The 19,346-nt window shown below is 43.4% G+C and overlaps 2 protein-coding genes across 4 annotated transcripts in view; one reads left to right on the plus strand and one right to left on the minus strand.

Moving 5' to 3' along the window:
- The first annotated feature begins 1,753 nt into the window (after nt 1–1,753).
- Nucleotides 1,754–8,305, plus strand: tpd52 (tumor protein D52). 2 transcript variants are annotated; one of them, XM_086014476.1, is made up of 7 exons: nt 1,754–1,962; nt 4,364–4,485; nt 5,266–5,414; nt 5,533–5,622; nt 6,701–6,742; nt 7,633–7,681; nt 7,763–8,305. In XM_086014476.1, exons 1-7 carry the CDS (start codon nt 1,944–1,946, stop codon nt 7,871–7,873), a joined length of 582 nt encoding a protein of 193 aa, XP_085870602.1. In that variant the 5' UTR covers nt 1,754–1,943; the 3' UTR covers nt 7,874–8,305. The 2 variants fall into 2 exon arrangements, with proteins under 2 accessions (XP_085870602.1, XP_085870605.1); XM_086014479.1 differs by lacking the exon at nt 6,701–6,742 and having other exon boundaries at nt 1,757–1,962.
- A 3,259-nt stretch (nt 8,306–11,564) lies between these two features.
- The window catches only part of znf704 (zinc finger protein 704), a 30,073-nt gene continuing 22,291 nt past the window's right edge, over nt 11,565–19,346 (minus strand). The window contains exons 5-10 of one of the 2 annotated variants that reach the window (XR_015082267.1): nt 18,837–18,937; nt 18,449–18,761; nt 18,216–18,347; nt 17,964–18,058; nt 16,649–17,876; nt 11,565–14,118 (exon numbers count right to left, since the gene is read on the minus strand). Coding sequence is in view for 1 of the 2 variants with exons in the window: in XM_086015540.1 (XP_085871666.1) it covers nt 17,762–17,876; nt 17,964–18,058; nt 18,216–18,347; nt 18,449–18,761; nt 18,837–18,937 (756 nt within the window). In the remaining variant the exon portion in view is untranslated. Of the gene's footprint in view, nt 17,877–17,963; nt 18,059–18,215; nt 18,348–18,448; nt 18,762–18,836; nt 18,938–19,346 lie in introns of both variants that reach the window. The other variant, XM_086015540.1, reaches the window with a different exon arrangement.

Consider the following 19,346-nt stretch of genomic DNA (forward strand, 5'->3'; position numbering starts at 1 on the left):
TTTATTTAAGCAATGCTACTTATTGCATGGCGATGTGGCAGTCAACACATATGTTGTTTTATCCAGAAAACTATTATTAAAATGATATTGTAATTATTTGTAACGATTACTTCTTTCTTTTTAAAATTATATGCACAAAATTGCGTGTACAAAAATGATTTTCAATACTTTTTGACCTTTTTTTGTTTGTTTACCTCCAATAATAATAATACACTACATGTGACAAGGTACAGCAACTCTTATTAAACTGACTCAAGTCCAGCAATTGTGTGCAGCCGGCAGCGAAATGACACTATACCATATTACAGTGTTTGAATCTTTATTGACAACTGTGAACATGTCATTATAATGTAGTTGCATCCATCCCACAATGTTGTTGTTCTCAACAGTACAACATGTTCACTCGCATCTCCTTGCAGGGCCTGTGAGACTACTGAGTATGTCGTTGTGGGTTTAGCTGAATTCAAGTGTGTGAACAAGACAAGAGACTGCAGGTACAGAAAGCATCCATCCCACAATGTACACTGTACAGTGCGAAATGTCCACTTCAGCTTCCTTGCAGTTGTATGCAGGCCCCGCTGGCAAGAGGTGGTCATTCATGAGAACCTCCCTCTGTGTGTGTGTGTGTGTGAGTGTGCGTGTGCGTGGGTGTGCGTGTGTGTGTGCGTGCGTGCGTGCGCCTTGCTTCGTACAGTCGTGATAGTTTGCATAGCCGGGTGTAAAGTTTCACTGGAGTCCAATTAAGGGCTTTACAGACAGCGTGTGAACAGCGGCAGGGGCATAACCCGGCCTTAGAAAACATGAAGGTGGCTGTTTGGGGATGTGTCACACTAGCGCAATGGCTGACTGGCAGGCCTGCAGGCAAGACTTGCCCATGTATTGTTGGCTCACTCTCACACCTCGAATTAAAAATATGTCGCGTCTGTTTGAATGATTATAGAAGAATAATGTGTGATGCTTACCATACAGCAGGAGGTGGAACATACATAGTAGGAAAGCAGCCAGTCAGCCGTACGCAAGTATGTCACTAACAGATCAATGGATAATACTAGCCTAAAAATTGCAGAGAAGCTTGCCCAAAAATATATTTTTTTGCTGTTGTGAAAAAAAAAAAAATCAGTTTCCCATAACTTAAGTGTCCATAAAGCCGGAGTGGTTTTACTTTATTTGAGTTGTCTTATGCAGTGTTTGGCTTCTCCCTATACTCATATGACAGTTACAAATATCAATTGTTCCGCATTGGAAGTTTCACTGTATATTACATAGAAAGTGCACATGCAATCTCTTAATCAAACAAACAAAAGCACATAAATGATACAAAAATAGCTGAACAAAAACTGTACAGAGACTTTGTGGACACACTGTATTTACACATTCAGAACACTTTTTTTTTTTTCCAAATAAGTAATGTATAATGTATTATACACAGCCCATAAAGAACAATTTTCTATGGGCTCTGTAATGATGAAATGAATGAAACATTTCATCCACACAGCATTATTGTATGTGTATTTTCCTCCTATTTGAATACATTTGAATGTGTGGAATACGCGTCAAGTTGCTTTTACGTACACTTAATGTTTCATTCTTCCACTTATTAATCCATTCAATGTGTAAAATAGGAATTCCGGCGTTATTTTTGACAAAAAGGCGTCAGCCGAAATGTTTTGTTTAGTGCGCATGTGCAGTATTGACAGCGTCGCTTTGACACCCACGTGCTCAGCTCTGTTTACACTTGTGCGCGCTGACGTCAAAGCAGGAGGCCCCGCCTCCCACGCCGCGAATGGCAGCCACTCAGCGACCAGAAGGCAGAGATCAGGAAGACGCGAAGGACAAGAAGAAGTAGAAGTAGAAGTTCACTTCCAACGCTCAAAAGAGCGTGTCGCGAGTGGACCAAAACTGCAACTTTCTCCTGACTACCGAATCCACGCTCAGACGCATTCATGGACAACAACGAGAGAGGTAATTCACTCCTTCTGAATGTCTCCCCCACGCTTTGGCTTGCTGTCGCTTTTAAACAAAGTGATGTGAAAAAGACGGAAAATTAAACTTCAGGCAAGCGAACTCTCTCGGTTGACCTTACCGTGAACGCCTCAAAAGTGGTCAAAAACAAAATGGTCCTTTTGTGGGTTTGAAATGTCAAGAAAACTTAAACGCGGAAGTGGACGTGCCCGTATGTGAACGAGAAACTCATTTGATGCAACGAACCACTTAAAAAAAATAAATAAAAAGTCAAATTGTGGTCATTGGTTTTAAACGCCACGTTTCCACGGCGGTTATATTCATTTTGCGATGTGTTTTTCTTGACTGTGTGTATAATCTTTGAGTGGCCAAACAGGTCACTCAAGTGCGCATGTCAGTAAATAAAAGCAGGAAGTGAAGTGGGCACTAGCATGTCAAATGTGTGTTGTTGTTTTTTTTGTCTTTTAGGACATGCATGATGAGTACTTTGTTTCAGTCAGTTCAGGCAACTAAGTATACGTTGCGTTGAGCACGCTCCGTTTTTCTATTTTGTCTTTTAGTCTACTATTTGTTAAGTATTTGAGTACACTTTGTTTTGTACTTTTAGTACGCTGCATAGATAAGATAAGAATGCCTTTATTGATCCCACAGTGGGGAAGTTTTCAAGTGTGAGTGAGTTGATGAGTTTGTGTTTTTAGTTCCCGATGTTTACTATCTGCCATCTCAGTAAAGTGTATGTTGGGAGTTTTGTGTTTCAATGTTTCAATACACTACATGGGGAGTAACTAGTGCTCGAGTACACTGTACTTGAGTTTTAGTATGTGCAGTATTTTGTGTTTGGGTGTGTGGAGTACGTTGTGTTCCGATGCACCGCGCATTGCGTGGCTTGTACTTTATGTGCGGAGTAGTTTGCATTGCGCTCCAGTGCATGTTGGGTGTTGAGTTCTAGCCCACTAAGTGTTGAGTATGTTGTGTATTAGTACACTTTACGTTGAGTATTTTGTGTTAGTACCCTGTGGGAGTGACACCGTTTTTGTGTGCCACAATTGCATTTTAAAAACAAATCAATCCTCAGACTAAGTGCAAAAAAAACCCCAAAAGGTACAAATGCGCATCATAATGGACTACTACTAAGCAGACATTTTGACGAGTTGCCTGTGACGTGAAGGTCAGGGTTACCCTGGCGCCACGTTATGGGGCCTATAAATGTACATCGCTTCTTTTCTAGGCGCTTTGTCGTCGTGGCAACGGCGGCGGCCAGCGTCGTCGTTTTCCGCTTCTTAGCATCCTGCGGATGCGATTGATGATGAGCAGCATGAGGAGTGCTTGCTTGCGATTTGATTTGATTTCCGCCAGCGCACCAGCACTCGAGACTACGTCCCATTTGCCAATTTATTATCTTCCTCTGTTTTTGTTTGACATGTGACCAAAATCGCCCAAGCCCCACGCTTGTCCATGGGACCCCGCAGCCACTTCCCATAGGGCAGGAGTGTGGCACAGTGTCTCAGAACCCCCCCCCCCCCCGCCCCCGTCCCATGATTTTGGTTTTCCGGCCCATCATGTGACACGCTATGCGGCAAATATTAGGCTAATTGATTTGATGCTGCGAGCCATCAGGCCGCTCAAACGTCCGCTTGTTCCCGTTCGGTCCAAGCGGACGTCACGTAAGCAACAATGTCTGCTTTCAAAGAGACATATTTGAACAGAATAAGATTAAAAATTCTTCGGACCCTGCAATACTTCAGAAAAGCATGAACTGGAGCGGTGATGATTTAGCGTGACTGTATTAAGTGTAAAACAAACAAAAAAAAATATATATATATATATATATTATATTATTTGGCCTTTGAAGTTACCTGATGTGTATCATTTATAAACCGCCATACAAATGTTAATCCCTCTAGAAAAAACCAAAAAGTAAATCTGACCACCAATTGGCTTGAAGAGAAGAGTGGCCTCGCGCACACACATTCATGTTCATTCGAAGCACACTGGAACTTCGGGCGGCCATTCCGGCTGACTAGAGTAAAGGGAACGGGGAAAAAAAGGTGAGCGGCCCGGCCCGGAACTAAGTATACGTTGCGTTTAGCCCGGATTAACGCCGGCCGGGCTGTAATCCGGGACAGGGCAGATTAGGCCTTTGACTTGTCTGTGACGCAGGCAGGGGAGCTCCGGCGCGGAGGGACGCACGAGGCATCGACGAGATGGAGGCTGGGACGAAGGCTCGAAAACGCCAAAACGTTTGCCCGCGTCCAGTTGTGTCCTGGCCACTCCTGGCGCTTTGTGTCGTCGGTGCCATCAAATTGGGCTCGCGCGCGTACTCGAACTCGCCATCGGTCGGCCCGGCCGCCATCTTTTGCATCCCAACGGCACGGCTGACGTGCTTTTGCTGGCCCCGCAGGCTCGCCGCCGCCGCCGCCGCCGCCGGCCGAGGTGGGGCAGGACGCGGCCCTGAGCGCGGGAGCGCCGTCGCTCGCCGTGACGGAGGAAGAACGCCGGGAGCTGCGAGTGGAGTTGTCCAGGGTTAGCCGCCGCCGCCGCCGCCGCCATTTTGTGCCGCTCGCTCGATTGCCGGACTTGCCCAGGTGGGCCACTTTGCTTGGCAACCTTGTGGGACTAGATGGGCGATTTACAAATTGGAACAGGAGTCGCTCAAATGACAATGCGAGATAGTTAGGGATGGAACAATTTGTGGAAAATGCCTTTGAAACGCCTTCAAATCTGCTTGCATGAAGCCAAATGAAAATGGCTTCATCAAATAATTGACCTCTGTGAACTGGGACTGAATGTGGGCACTCGCGAGCCCGAAACGGCCACGCCCGACAAAAGACTGACGTCATATCCCAAGAAGAAAGTCATTTAGAGGGCGGGAAAACCTTGGTTTCCATTCACAGCACATTTTCAATGCGCGGGTCCAATTCTGCGCCGGCGCCAAACGTTGTTTGCCTTTGCGGGCGGCCGGCCGCAGCGCCGCGCTAGCGTGCTTTTGGGGAAAAAAAAAGACAAATCCAATCGGTGGCTGAAAATCCTATCGGGGCTCGAGCGACCCATCGCATCCCGAGATGGAGTAGGACTCGGTCTAGTTACGACGCCATCCATCCGCTTCTCCGATTACCGGAAGTAAAGATGAAATGACTTGCCATAGAATTCACGAGCGTTGTGCTAAGAATGATTTGGCTCCATGGTTTACTGGAGGGAGTCAGAGAGTGAAAGGCACTTTGGCAGCTGACGCTAAAGCATCTTTGAAGGGCGAAAAGCCAATCAGAGCGAGCGAGCGGCGCGCGCGTGCGTGCGTGCGTGCAGGTGGAGGAGGAGATCCAGACGCTGGCGCAGGTGCTGGCGGCGAAGGAGCGACGGCTGGCCGACATCAAGAGGAAGTTGGGGGTGACGCCCCTCAACGAGCTCAAGCACAACTTCAGCAGAAGCTGGCAGGAGGTCACCGCCTCGTCGGCGTACGTCCCCGCGCTTGGCCCAAAGCGGGCCGCTTGGCCGACGCCCACGCGGCCGTTCCGAAGCGCAAGTTGACAAAGGCAACCTCGACACGGCGTCCTTTGCTCGCTCTCCCGCCAGGTACAAGAGGACATCCGAGACGCTGTCGCACGCCACGGCCGCCTTGTCCGACGTGAGCGCCGCCATCGGCCGCAAGCTGGAAGACGTCAGGTCAGCCGCCCACGCCCACGCCGCCGCCCACGCCCACGCCCACGCCGCCGCCCACGCCCACGCCGCCGCCCACGCCCACGCCCGCGCCCACGCCGCCTTTTGGAGGCGTTGCCGACTTAACCGCGCTTGCGCCCGCGCCACCAACTCAACTAGTATCCGGCCACGGCCGTCTTCCGGACCCGGCGGGCGCAGGCTAGGAGCTGCTGAAAGAAAATACAAAAGCTGCTAGCAACAGAAAGATGCGTCGCACAAGTCAGTCCAGTGGGGCAACGCTTCTCGTCGCCACTTTTCCCACTCGGCAAAGTGGACTGACTAACTCACCCGTCCGCATAAACTGCCGACGGAAGGAACAAAGAAATAAATCACGCGACCGAGCTGCCGACTCACCGGATGCTTTTTCAACGGGGCGAGAAATCAACTCAACTGACTTGATATTTGACTAAACTGCCGACAAACGCAAAAGCCGATTTCCGTTTGGTGCTGCCGTTTTGGTCGGCAACAGCGTTGAGTCTTCGACGGCGCCCGCACGACGACAATTGTTTTTTTCTTGCCGTTAAAAGGGAGGCGGCCGTCTTTTGGCGGCGGCCGTTTCTTCATCTTGAGCCGACGGCAACTCGGCTCGTTAGCTTCGACCGCTTCGTTAGCGGCGCGCCCGAGATGGGCCGTTATTTATTCAAGCAAATCGCCAGGACTCTCGCTAATTGTTTCCGGCTTAATGCAACGGTCGGAACCCGCTAACCCCACCGGGCCGCGAGTCCCCCCCGAGCCCCCGCCCCCCCCCCCGGCGCTAAGAACGCTAATCCAACTTCTCCGCTGTCATCCTTCCTCCGTGGATTAGCAAAGCACAAACAAGATTAGCGGGCTCCTCAGAGCTGATGATTACTCTGAAATGCAAGCTACCGGAGGGGGGGGGGCATAAGGGGGCAAAGAGTGTGTTTGTGCGTGTGCGTCTTTTGATATGCTTGTTAGTCTTAGTGGAGTATAGCGGCGCGCGTGTGTGGTAAAAGTGCGTCGAGCATTCTGAAATGACCGCTAATCGCCCCGCCCGCTCTCCCCTTTTCTTACCGCTGCCGACTAGCGAGCGCTCTTTGCGGCACTCGGCTAGCATGCCTGTCATGAGGTAAGAAGGACGCCATCTTGTGTCCGCCCGCCGTGCATTTGAGTTGCTTTTGTCATGCACGTTGGCCACTTTCCAAACGTTTTCCATTTGATTTGACCAGAAAAAAGAAAAAAACATTTATGCAGCTTCATTGGAAATTGGATAAAAATGTTAACTTATTGTTTTGGGTTTTTTTTAAACTTTTTTTGGGGCCTAGGAGAAATTGTCGGATTCGCACTGGCTTATAGTTATATGCTAACATGTTTAGCATCAATCCATTTTTTTCAAAGATTTTTAGAAAATCCCAATTTCAAAGGTATTTAATTAGTAAATTATGCAAACATATTTACATTTTCACTTTTTACTTTCAATTTTTACTTGGTTTTACAAACAAAAAATAAATCACAACATAAACACTCAAGTAGAAACTTGTCCAAAAAAGTTAAATTGTATTTACATTGCCTAAAATGCTACACTAACAATGCAAATGCTAATATTTTAAACAGGTTTTTTTTTCCCCACAAAAGATTTGCTTTGGAAAATTTGGACAAAATGGCTGGCTGCGCACAAGACTTTCAAGAAAATGCTAAAATTGCGATTTATTCATTTATTTAAGTTTATTATATTTGATTTTTATTTTTAATTAATTGTAAATCTGGTGGTTCGATTTCTTTTACCCCAAAATTTACCTTTTTTTGAGATTTGTTTTTGTAACAAAAAATGTTATTTCTTGAAAATTCTAAAATTTGGAGTGATTCATTGCTTTGTAAATGTAATGTTTACTTTACTATCCTATAGTTGTTCGAATGAATTTGTCTGCAGTTTTCTTTGACACCCAAAATGTCATTTTTGCTTTTTTTGAAAAAGTGAACTTCTCTAAAATTCAGGCTCCCTTTTTTCCTCTTCCCCAGGAACGCTCCCACATTCAAGTCATTTGAGGAGAAAGTGGGAACATGGAAGGTAAAAAAAGAAAAGAAGCCTCCAGCGTTGTCTAGGTAACGATGTTTGGGGTCTCCATCAAAATTGTCCCTCCCGTTTCAGAGCAAGATGAGCCCGTCTGAGATGGACGCCGGCGAGCAGATGAACGTTCCCGACGACGCGGAGGCTCAGCACCGGGACACACCCACCAGCCTAGACGCACCTTTGCACTGACCTTCTGACCCCTACCCCTTGACCTTTGAACCTCCCACATTGTCACCCCTCTACAAGTCTTTAAAGGTGTCAGCAACCTGCCTTCACATGAATCGCGCAACCTCTTGACATCACATTATAGTTTCGTCATAACATTTTACTTTTGTCATTTTTGGGGCCAAACCAGCTTTGTTTATAGAGGTTTAACATGCACGCACGCACGCACGCACAGACAGACAAGGTAGTGAAGCTAAAGTGAACATTTGGACGCTGTTGCTATGTGACTAACTACAGTGTACAAATATCAAAGACTTATGGTTTGACAGTGACAACTGCCTCACTTTCAAAATAATATACTCTTTCCTCAGTGCGCTTACAGATATTTTTTTCATATAAGTCTCACTTTATCATGGACTTTGTTGCCAAAAAAAATAAAGACATTAAACTGCTCAACTGTTGTTTTTATGAACTTCACTACTTATTACAAACTATAAAGATTTTTTTCACGCAAATGGACTATTTGAACTATTCTTAATTTTGAAATAGTTGAATATTTAATTTTGTAAATAGTTTGCATGTATCCGTAATATAATGAAAATACACGTACCAAAATAAAAAGTGAATCCTTTTTTTGTGAACTTGAGAAAACGCATATTACATGTATTTCACGATTTGAGCACTAGATGGAGGCAGAAAACAAAAGTAGCGCAAACTCAACACCGGAACAGGCCTTTCCCAGCCTTCAAAATTAAAGCATCCGGCCTGTGTTTGTTTTCTTTTTTCTTGTGACAAGTTGCATACGTACAGCTACGACATTTGATAGACAGTTCTGATCCATAATCGTTCGATTATTAGCAGTCTAATGTATTTTTAAGAAATAGGCTTAAAAGTAGAGTGTAACAGGCAGGCACACTTTCCAAGTTTGTCGTGCAAAACAAAACAGCGTGATTTTAAACTTGATCGTCCATTTTTCACAAGCCAGCCATACCTTATTTATTATCACGCTCAGAAAAATTAAACTGGCATTCATTTTCAATACTGTCAATCCGACGGTAAACCAATTTCGCTGTGTGGACATAGGAATGTACTATGATCCTATAACGTGTCAATATTAACTCATGTTTTACATTTCGTCGCTGTCGGGCGGAATCTCCCCCACTTCCGAAACGCCAAATTTGTTCAAATTGGTATTATACTGTATTGTTGTCATAAACTAGGGGTGGGAACGACAATAGTTTTTTTCGATGCATCGTTCGGTGTGTTGAAAGGATTCTGAATCGATTCATAGGTGTTCATAATCGATATTTGAAGTTGAACTAAAAAAACTAAAAGCATGCACAAGCGATGACGCGCATTTGTACGTCAGACGTCTGTGCTAGGCTAAGCTTATAAGTGACAAGATGGCGGTACAAAGTCAGTGTGAAATATGAATCTTTGCTCTTCCTTGAGTTTTTTGTTTGAAAAAAGGTAACAGTGTCTTACGTGGACTATAAAATGTAAGCCAATGTAGTGATGCATCGGAATCGCAATCGAATCGAAACATAGGCCTCTGAATCGGAATTAAATCGAGTCGTTGGCCTCTGAATCGGATGGAATCTTGAGGTACCCATAGATACCCACCCCTACCATAAACCGTTGGCTAATGACATCAACAGCACCCGAAAGTGTCTTCAATCGCCTTCTTTAATATGGCCAAAAAAAAACTAAAAAAAAACTGACCAGACACCAATTCGTCGATGAAAATGCTGCTGGCGGCCATTCTCTCTCCACAATAAATGACGTCTTGTAAAAGCAAACGCCACACGACTTTCCCAAAATGTTGCCAAAGCTTTGCGCATAAGTGCTGCTGCTGCAAGGCTTCCTAATGCTCGGCTCCAAGCAGACATGAACGTGCGCGCTTACCTGCCGCTGCCGCTGCCGCCGCCGCCGCCGCGCCGCCGCGCCGCGTGGCTCGCTTGGCTTGACTTAACACACCGAGGCAAGAAGAGGAAGGACAGCTTCGACTTTGTCGCACATGTTCAGCGTCCAAGAACGCTCCTCGATTGGTCCGCGCCATTTGAAACGACGTTGCCTCGCATTCAAAAATGAATCATAACAAACAACAGAGCAGCTCCTCGATGAGGAAACGTGCTGTCGTCTACCTCTGACGTCACAGACTCACGCAGGTGTCGAGCGAAGTGTCCTGTTTTACTGTGCTTTATCTTTTACATTTATTGTCTTTCTTTTTTGCTTGACTCTTTTATTCAACAGTGATATCACAATGTTTTTATTAATATAATTTCCGGATACCCTATCATTTTTCATTATTGATGGCTGAAATTTTGTTTAGTGAACATGTGCTATGCTTATATTGTTCGTTCATTGATTCAACAAAGTTAAACATAAAAAAGTGTCAAATGAGGCCAGGCATATGGGCTGATATTTGTGCCACTAGAAACTGAATCTGTATTGCTTAACTTGAATATTTGAATTGAAAAACTGAATGATTGAATTGAAGGACTGAATGATTGAATTACATAAATTGTATATTTAGTGTTTAATTTGAATCTGAAGTGTTCAATCTGAATTGTATCCCAATAAACCTGAAACTGAATTTAAGACTGTAAAGCGTTTTAATTCCTCAAACAAAAGTGCACCTCGCTAAAAATTCAAGGCTGCAAATGCTTACATTCGGTTCGACGAGTAAAAATTCAAACCTGCGTGACTGACATGCGGGTAACTTTAGGATGAGCAATCGATTGGAGATACAGAGATCTCGTCTTCAGCAGCTCTTTACTCTTATAACACCTTTCATTAATCTTTGTGGTACAAGCCATCGGGTCACGGAGGGATGGAAGGCGCTTCCTTTCAAATTCAGGAAAGGACAGTGTACTTTTAGCAACTTTTATCAAAAAGAAGCGCAAAGTCAGTCCATCTCGATTTCCGGGTTGTTTTTTCAAACCATAACGCCAGTTGAACTCCATGCCTTAGGCATTACTGACACCTAGGGGTAGAACTAGGGGCAGCCATTCTGTCACTTCTGTCGAGTGAAAATGACATCACAACTGCCTAGGGCTCAGGGAACGACCAATCGCAGCTCAGCTTCAGAAAAGAAGTGAGCCGTGATTGGTCGTATTACATATAACAGAACATATTCTTGAAAAAAAAACCCAACAACATTTGGGTTGACCTCCGCTTTAACTCCACCCCCTGATTTGAATAACGTTTCCTTCTGCACTGCGGGACCAAAACAGTCAAAATCAAAAATAAACAAAAGTGAAAATGAAAAAATACAATTGAAAAAAATAAAAAATATATAGCTAGTGAATTGGAAGATCAAAAAATATGTAACACAAAAGAACAATTAAAATAAATACAACAATAAAAAAAAAGATTTAAAAGTAAAAAAATAAGTGTGGAAATAAATACAAAAAAAATATATAAATACAGATAAATATCAAATTATTTATTTCATTTTTTTAAATATTTGGTTTTATTTTCACATTTATTTTTGATTTTGGCAGTTTTGGTCCTCCATAATTTTCTAGAAGGAGTGACATTGACAATACGGCAGCTGAACCGTGGACGGGTCTGTTTCTTGGTGGCAGTGAATATTGACCCGAGTAGGAAACCAAATGTGGTCTTTTTCCTGGAAGTGGTGATGAATTATGTGCATAAAGTTGTCCAAAAAACACACTGGTGACACCACTTTTAACAAACAGCTGCCAGCAAAGAAACCAAACGTGTTTAATTTTGTTAAAATCCCCACAGTTGTGACATCACATGGATTAAAAAAAACAAACAAAAATGTACAAACAGCAACAACAGCACCAGAACCAACACAAGTGTCAGTAAACACATTTATACAGAGAGAGAATACCATTTATATATATTTAAAAAAAAAAAGAAAAAGAAAGAAAAATTAAAGCGTGACAGGAATTAACAGTCAGGGTGTATGGATTTATCGTTATATTTAATTGTATTATAATTTTGAAAAAAAACCAACTTGGGTGCAATAGAGTACTATTTGAGATACGTCATATATACTTTGTTATATACATTTATGTTTATATTGCAAGTGCTTTAAGTGGAGCGGTTTATAACAACAAATAAAGAAACACTTAGAAATGACTCCAATGTGTTGGCTTCGCTAGCTTAGCTTTGATGCTGAACGCCCGTAAAGTTTTGTGTACATTTTGTTGGTGGTAATATATCATTTCGAAATCACGCCAGTGGTCATGCTCTTGTGGTCCAAATGCTAAAAAATACAACCGGGGGGGGGGGGGGAGCCTTTGGATTTAGCTACGTTAGTATTGTCAATATTCTTTGCTAACTTGCAGCAAAAATATATGTCCGATCTGAATTTTTTTTTTATTACCATAACCGTTGTACTAGCTCAGATCTAACATGAATGATGCGCAACGGCATAAAATAAATTCAAAACAGCCTTGAAATTATTTACGTGAATTTTACGCAAGCAGAGCATTTGATATTTTATGCCGAGACACAGCATTGTGCATGTTTAAAACAATCGCTAAACCTCTATGGCTAGCTCAGTCTTAGTTTGACTTGACACCCCCTAAAGGAAGCGCTACAAAGAATCACTTTTCATCTTTACGTAGATTGTTTTTTGTGAAAGAAAAAAAAGGCGACTGGGGTCAGACTTTTAATTTTTGAAGCCAATTCGTCAAAACAAAAAGATGTTTTATGTCCATCAAATAAAAAAATAGTGACTCTGTCTATACTATGGTAAGCTAACTCATGCTGGCATCATGTTTGCTAATGTTTATTTTGAAGGATGGAAAAAAGTAGAAATGGAAACAGGAAGAGATTTGGTAAATGTTGGCGTCGATGTCTTACTGAAAATGAACAAAATAAAGTCACTATCTAGGTTATCTAGCCTATGCAAGCATCACATTAGCAAATGTCAGGTTTGAAGGAGGGAAGCGGAAAATGTTGACGTCTAGGCCTTACTTGTTAACCAACAATGAAAAAACTAATTCTGTCTAATGCTAAACTAAGATAAACTAGCATAGCACTTTTTAATGATTGTTTTGAAGAATGGAATTGGAAGATTTGGAGTCATGTTGAATTTGATGTCTTACCTATTGACAAATGAACAAAATAACTTTTCAATGCTATGCTTAGTTAATCTACGCAAACATATTTTGTTTTGAAAGATGAAACAGCAGATTTCTGAAAATGCCTTTATGGACTTGCTATTCATAATCTCGGCTGAAAAAAAAAATTGCAGTCTTATTTCCAAACGTTAGCAACTGTGCGAAATAGGGATTTGGTCGTAAACGATAAGATTCTTTAAGTGGCAAACAATTCACAAATATTGTGTGACAGTTTTTGCTCCCGAATCTGAAACATGGACGACACATCACAACGTCTTTTAACTCATTTCAACGCGTTGGCATGCACATGCGACAGAGGCAATTCTCATCAAAGAATCAGTATTGTTAGCGTATTTACACCACGTGTTGAATTCTTGAGGTCGTGATTGTACAGTTAGCCAATAAGATCGTCCGGGTTGCATATTCACGCACTGCAAAAATGTTTTTTAAAAACACGGAAAAACGTCCGACATTACAGCGTTATCGACCGTGCATCACGACTGTGCATTAAATCGGACGATCCGATTGGCTGTTTGACGTGCTGTGAGGCTTTCTGTGATTTTTCCAACAATTCCGGAAAGAAAAGAAAATAATTGAAGCACAACACGGACATCAGAATTATGTACAAGCCCTTGTCAAGAAGGGGAAACACAAAAACAGGATGTGAATTGAAAATGAAAAAACAGCAAGCACAGCATTGTTGCTTCATAACAAAAAAATGTCATAGAAAAAAGTCCCACCGCCTTTTGGAAAATAAAAACTCAACCTGCTAACATTCCCACCGCTTTCCGGAGACATCAGCTCAGGAAGTTCAATCAAGGCACATTCGGGAATCCGAAATTGATGTTAGCTAACATCGGTTTACAAATAAAAGGGGAATGGCCACAAGCCCCGCCCCATGCTGTCAGTCAACGTGGTTGCCATGAAGACAAGCGTGGCAACCTTCAACCTTGAACTATCTGTTGTCTACACCGATGAACCAATGAAGCATGAAAGACCCTACTCAATTGTAGAAGCAGAAATCTATCATTAGAAATCCAGATCAAATCCGTCACAACATTTGATTCGAAAATTGATGAGAGTTCAGGACCTAGTTTATGATGAGGCTAGTTGGGCTAATTGCAACATGTCACAGTGATGCATTCATGTAAAAACATGATTTTGAATCTGGAATCAAATCAAAAGTGACACATTAGATTTCATCATCATTTCAATATTAGGTAATTAATCCATTCAAAAACATTTAACATTTTTTATCAATGTTGTGATCCTGACCCAAATTCTGAATTCATTGGAGCTCATGATCCAGTTCCATAACTAAAATTCATCCAAATCTGTTTTGCTGCTAACAGAAAAAAACAAAACAAAAATCTCCTCTACATAACAATACATTGACACACATTAGCTTAGCTGCACTGTTTAGCATATCGGCAAACAAGTGTGACCACTTGTCGCCGAGCTTATCAAACTGTCAACATACAAGGCCATGTTACATTATTAGTATTCAGCTTAGAATGGTCGGCCAAGTGGGTAAATTGTTCCTTTGTTATTATGCTAGATTTTTGATTAAAAGAACGTAATAAGAATAAGAATGCCTTTATTGATCCCACAGTGGGGAAATTTTCAAATCTCCTTCGAGCCGGATAATACTCTTAATACTCAACGTCCTCATTTTGTGGAAACTACCATTGAAATCAAAGCTCATTTAAAAATATATTGGAAAAAATGCTTTAAAAGAACAATGGCATTTGAACACACTTAAACCTGACAAGTCTGGATAATGTATTTGACAAAAAAATATTTTACTCTTATAAGAACATTGGGAATTCCAAAATCTCGCTGGCGACTAAGATAATATTTTTCAAATTTTCTTTAAAACCTGCGTGACCCCCTGTTTCTGTGCTAGTTCTCGAGGATTCTGACACTCCTCTGAAGAATACAATAAGGGAGTGTGTTTAGCTAGTATGAGCTATATTAAAACTGGAAAAACAAAAAAGAATAGCATGCTGGATCTGCCGAATCCAAGGAAAATTCAGAAAGAAGAAAAAAAAAAAAAAAAGAAAAAAAATGACTGTATGCGCATCTTTGTTTGGACGCACACCAAAATGAAATAGCTTCACACTAGAAACATACGTCACCCTACCGCAGCATTTTGTAGGTAGTTTTTGTGTAACCCTGTGAGCTAACTAGCAAAAAAAACAAACAAACAAACAAGCGATTTAGCATGTGACTGCACTGGCTCCAACGCTAGTGGATTGTAATGATGAAAATAGAAAATCTAATCTAATGTCTTAACTGACCAAGTTTAGCGAAAAATGGCTTGTGTTGTTTTTCACAATTAAGCAAGTAGAACAAAATTTGAATTTTACTCCTCTCCGAACTTCTTCTTCGACTACAACAAACAAAATGTCAGTCAAAACGATACCTTTTGCAATTGGTGAAGGTAAGAGCAAGCTGTGTACTCTTGATCATCTTTGAATCAGGTGTTTTTTCTTTTCATGTTCCTACAAAATGGCTGCCAATGGCGGGATTAGCACCTCCATCTTAACAAGATGGCGTCCGCTCGTTTTTAGTCCATGTTTGTGAATTGAATCAGAATTGAATTTGAGCCGCTAGCAGGTTAGCGGCTAACATAGCACCATGGCCCGGTTTCGGCTCATGATTTACCGGGATATCCTTTGAAATGTCAATCAAGCTAGCAAGAGCATGAGAACCAAAGAACAAAAACAATGTCAAATACGATACACTATACATTGAAATGGAAAGCATTAACAAAAGGTTTTTGTTAAATGTTGACATTTGTGGATCAATAGATGTCTCGCAAACAAAACTGTGGCTAATACTGTATTTTGTTTGACGGAAGAAGCACACGATTTTTACTATTTTTCGATCTAACGGAAGTGACTTTAAAGGCCAGCGCCCGATCGAAAACATCGGACAGGTTGTGTTAAAGGAGGTTGTAAACAAGCAAACCATCCGACAAATACTGACGTAAGCGACAGTTTCGTGGCGTAAGGCTAATAAACAAAAATAGCAAAAATAGGATGAAAAAGTGCGGGGGGAAAAAAATCCATCAGTATTAGCAACGTTGCATAAAAAAAAAAAAAAAAGCAAAAATCTGTAAACATTTTGGGGCTTTTACGAAGTTTACACATTGACTAGAGACAATGAAACAAAAGGCCAATATTATCCAAATAATGATGCACATTTAACTATTGAAAAAAACAACAACAAAAAAAACTAAAGCAGTGACCTAGTCAGTTAAGAGCTTTTCCCACCTAGGTACGACACGTTCGTAGTTTATTACGTCTACATAAATTCATAAAACGGGAATGACGCTAAGGCGCTAAAAAAGATCGACCGAGTGCTGCGTTTAAGTGCCTCGCTTTTGGTTTGAGGCCCTCCTCCTCCTTAGCATCAAAATGTGTAAACAAAAAGCAAAGAACCATTTTGCGGAGCAGGGCTGGGGTACTTTTTTTTTTTTTTTTAAAGGAAGTTTTCCTTTCTACCTATTTTCGTCGGTCGGTCAGTCTAGGTTTCACCTAAAAAGAAAATAACCAACACGAGTAAACATGGCAGTGTAACAAAACGCGAACAAACATGAGCTTTTGGTTACAAAGTTTTCACATGAAATTAACAAAAAAAAAAAAAAAGGTGAAAATGAGCTGATGGTTTTTCACTTACTGTAATTCCATACCTGATAAAAGAAACAAACGGAGAAACACCCAGTTCTGACTGTCCAACTTTGATTTCCAAACGTTCCTTCGGGGCGAAAAATCTATGTTCTCAGGAAAATTGTTAAAATATACAAAAGAAAAAAAAAGCTGAGGACAATGAGGCTGTTATGCTCCTCGGCTTTTCCTTGGAATTCTTGCGGAGGAATTAGCTCAAGAGCCGGTCCTCTTTTGAACGTTTCTTCGCTCGGACGTTCCATTTCAAAAGCCAAACGTTCCAAAAGGAACGAGGGATATGATGCTGGTGAAGGCAAATGGTTGGAAAAAGTCAAAGAAAAGCAAAAGACAATGAAGACCTCACCGTGCTGATTTCGTTCAAACGCTCGCCGAGAGGTTTTGTTCTTCTTTTGGATAACTTCCGACCCCCCAAAAGTTGGGTCTTTTTTTTGGACGTTTCTTGGCATGAACGTTGGGTACTTTAAATCACTTTACAGAACGTACAAGCAGGACGCCAGGCTGGCGCTATAGGTAGGTTCTTCAAAAACTGATACAAACGGAAAACAGGCGATGAAGACGCTAAAGATGCCGCCTTGTTCATTCATGTTGGTCCCCGAGTCAAAATGCTACCAAATAAGTTCTCTGTTTGGATGCCTTTTGGGCCATTTCTTCACCAGGATGTTCCGTTGAAAAAGAAAAACATCACAAAACAAACAAGGAGGACACGATGTCGGATCCTGTTGGGGGGGGGGAACGAGATGAAGACGTCACAATGTTCCTCCGTGCTCAAAACTGCTAGCAAAGGAGTTTTTTCTTCTTTCGGATCATTTTCTGACGACAATTCTAACGTTGCTGGGACGTTGTGTTTAAAAACTTTCCAAAACACAGAAAAAAAAACAAATAAAAATTTAAAAACTCCAGAAATGTTTCATTTTTCCTTACACAGTTTTTAGCTGCACTTTCCCAAAAAGTGGGAATGACGGGACCGTCGTCCTGGGTGGGCGCCACCTGCTGGAATGGAAGGGTGTCGGCGTTGGGGGCGGAGCCGGAGCTTGACGGACACTTGCGATTTGGACGTGAAGAGAGAACGCATGCAGAAGGAGGCTCCTCGCCCCGTTTCGGCGAGTCCCGACGTCCGTCTAGTCGGTGAATCTCTGGCAGGCCTTCTTCCAGCGGCAGGCGGTGCACCACATGTCGCGGTTCTCCATCCCGTACACTTTGCGGCACTTCTTGCCTTCGCCACGCACTTTACGACTGCAAAAAGAAAAGGCAATCCAAAAAATCTTGCTTGAATGTTTTTTTTTGGGGGGGGGGGGGTCTGAGTGGAAAATACCGCCGTACCTGAGGGCGGCCGCCGTGGCTCTGGGCGGCGACGAGAGGACGGCGATGGTTTGGGAACGCTGCTCGGTGAAGCTCTGACTCTTACTGGGCGACATCTGCAGGGGGCGCACACGCTCAACTTCACAATGAAACTCCAAAATGTCACCAGCACATCTGAATGCTGCCGCTGGTGGTGTGTGTGTGTGATATGTGCATGTGCACGTTTTTCCTCGCAGTTGGCATGAGTGCGTGTGTCCGGATGTGTTTCCTGACCGTGTTTCCGGTGAAGGTGACTGGCGGCGACTGCCAGGAGATGCTGATACCCGAGCCGTTGGTGGGCGTGAAGCTGTAGGAGGCCGCCGGGTTGGTGGCACCGTTAGACGGGATAGACACCGGGGCCGTGGCCTGAAAGCGGGGGCGGGGGGGCTGGTTAAAGTGCGGTGCAAATTGTGTGTGCGTGCGTGCGTGTGTGTGTGTGTGTGTGGGGGGGGGGGGGGTATCCTCACCTGGTAGGCGTGGTCGGCGTGGATGAGGTAGAGCGCGCTGGGCGCAGAGCGGCTGAGCGGCGTGGCGCTGCAAGAGTGAGGCTCCTTGGTACAGGGCGGCGGCGGCGGCGGCGGCAGCGGGGGCAGGGGAAGGGGGAGGGGCATGGCCCCGCGGGCGTCCGGCTGGGGAGGCGGCAGCGGAGGCGGGGCCAGGACGGAGGAAGACACGGGCGACAGGCTGCTCAGGCCCTCGGCCACCGCGTCCGTGTTGAGCTTGATCTCCGTGTAGTAGAAGTCCTCCTCGCCGTCGCTGCAGTCTGAGTCGCAGTTGCGCCTGGAAGCGGAGAGTGACAAAGCAGGACTTGAGCAAACAGGAAATGAGCTCATCAAACGGGAAGTGGGTACGTACCCCAGGTGGATGGTGCGGATGTGCCTCTGAATGCCGGCGGCGGTGCTCAGGACTTTGCCACAGTTCTTCCACAGGCACTTGAACATCACCTTCATGGAGTTCTGCACACGACAATGTAGCCCAGTTAGCACCACGGGCTAGCTAGTTCGCTAGATGGCTAGCTAAGCTAATGCTAGCAAAGCTCATTTTTGAAAATTGAAACTACTGGTCAATGAGACTTGAGTGACTTTTGGATGGTTAGCGTTGGTGTTAGCATGATGCGCGGCTTACAGGAACGCGATATTAGCCGAGGGTCGAGAAGACTTTAACAGAGTCTTAAAGCTAACGTTAAATGTTGGGGTTTTTTTTTTTATCTCAGAGCGTTTACTCTTTTAGCTGGTTAGCTTAGGATGGTTGTTTGCATGTTGAATGGCTAACTTATCCACATAAGCCAACATTACAAAAACAAGTTCATCACACAGTCGTTTACTCCACTGACTGATTAGCTCAGCATTGTCATTAGCACGTTGT

This window comes from Filicampus tigris, chromosome 18 (genome assembly GCF_054856515.1).
Source record: "Filicampus tigris isolate MCC_2025a chromosome 18, RoL_Ftig_1.0, whole genome shotgun sequence".
In the NCBI taxonomy this organism is placed as follows: Eukaryota; Metazoa; Chordata; class Actinopteri; order Syngnathiformes; family Syngnathidae; genus Filicampus; species Filicampus tigris.

Bases quoted from the DNA above. Each gene is read 5' to 3' on its own strand.
- tpd52 (XM_086014476.1), top strand. The intron at 4,486-5,265 runs GTTAGCCGCCGC...GCGTGCGTGCAG, and splicing joins TGCGAGTGGAGTTGTCCAGG to GTGGAGGAGGAGATCCAGAC. The intron at 7,682-7,762 runs GTAAAAAAAGAA...CTCCCGTTTCAG, and splicing joins AGAAAGTGGGAACATGGAAG to AGCAAGATGAGCCCGTCTGA.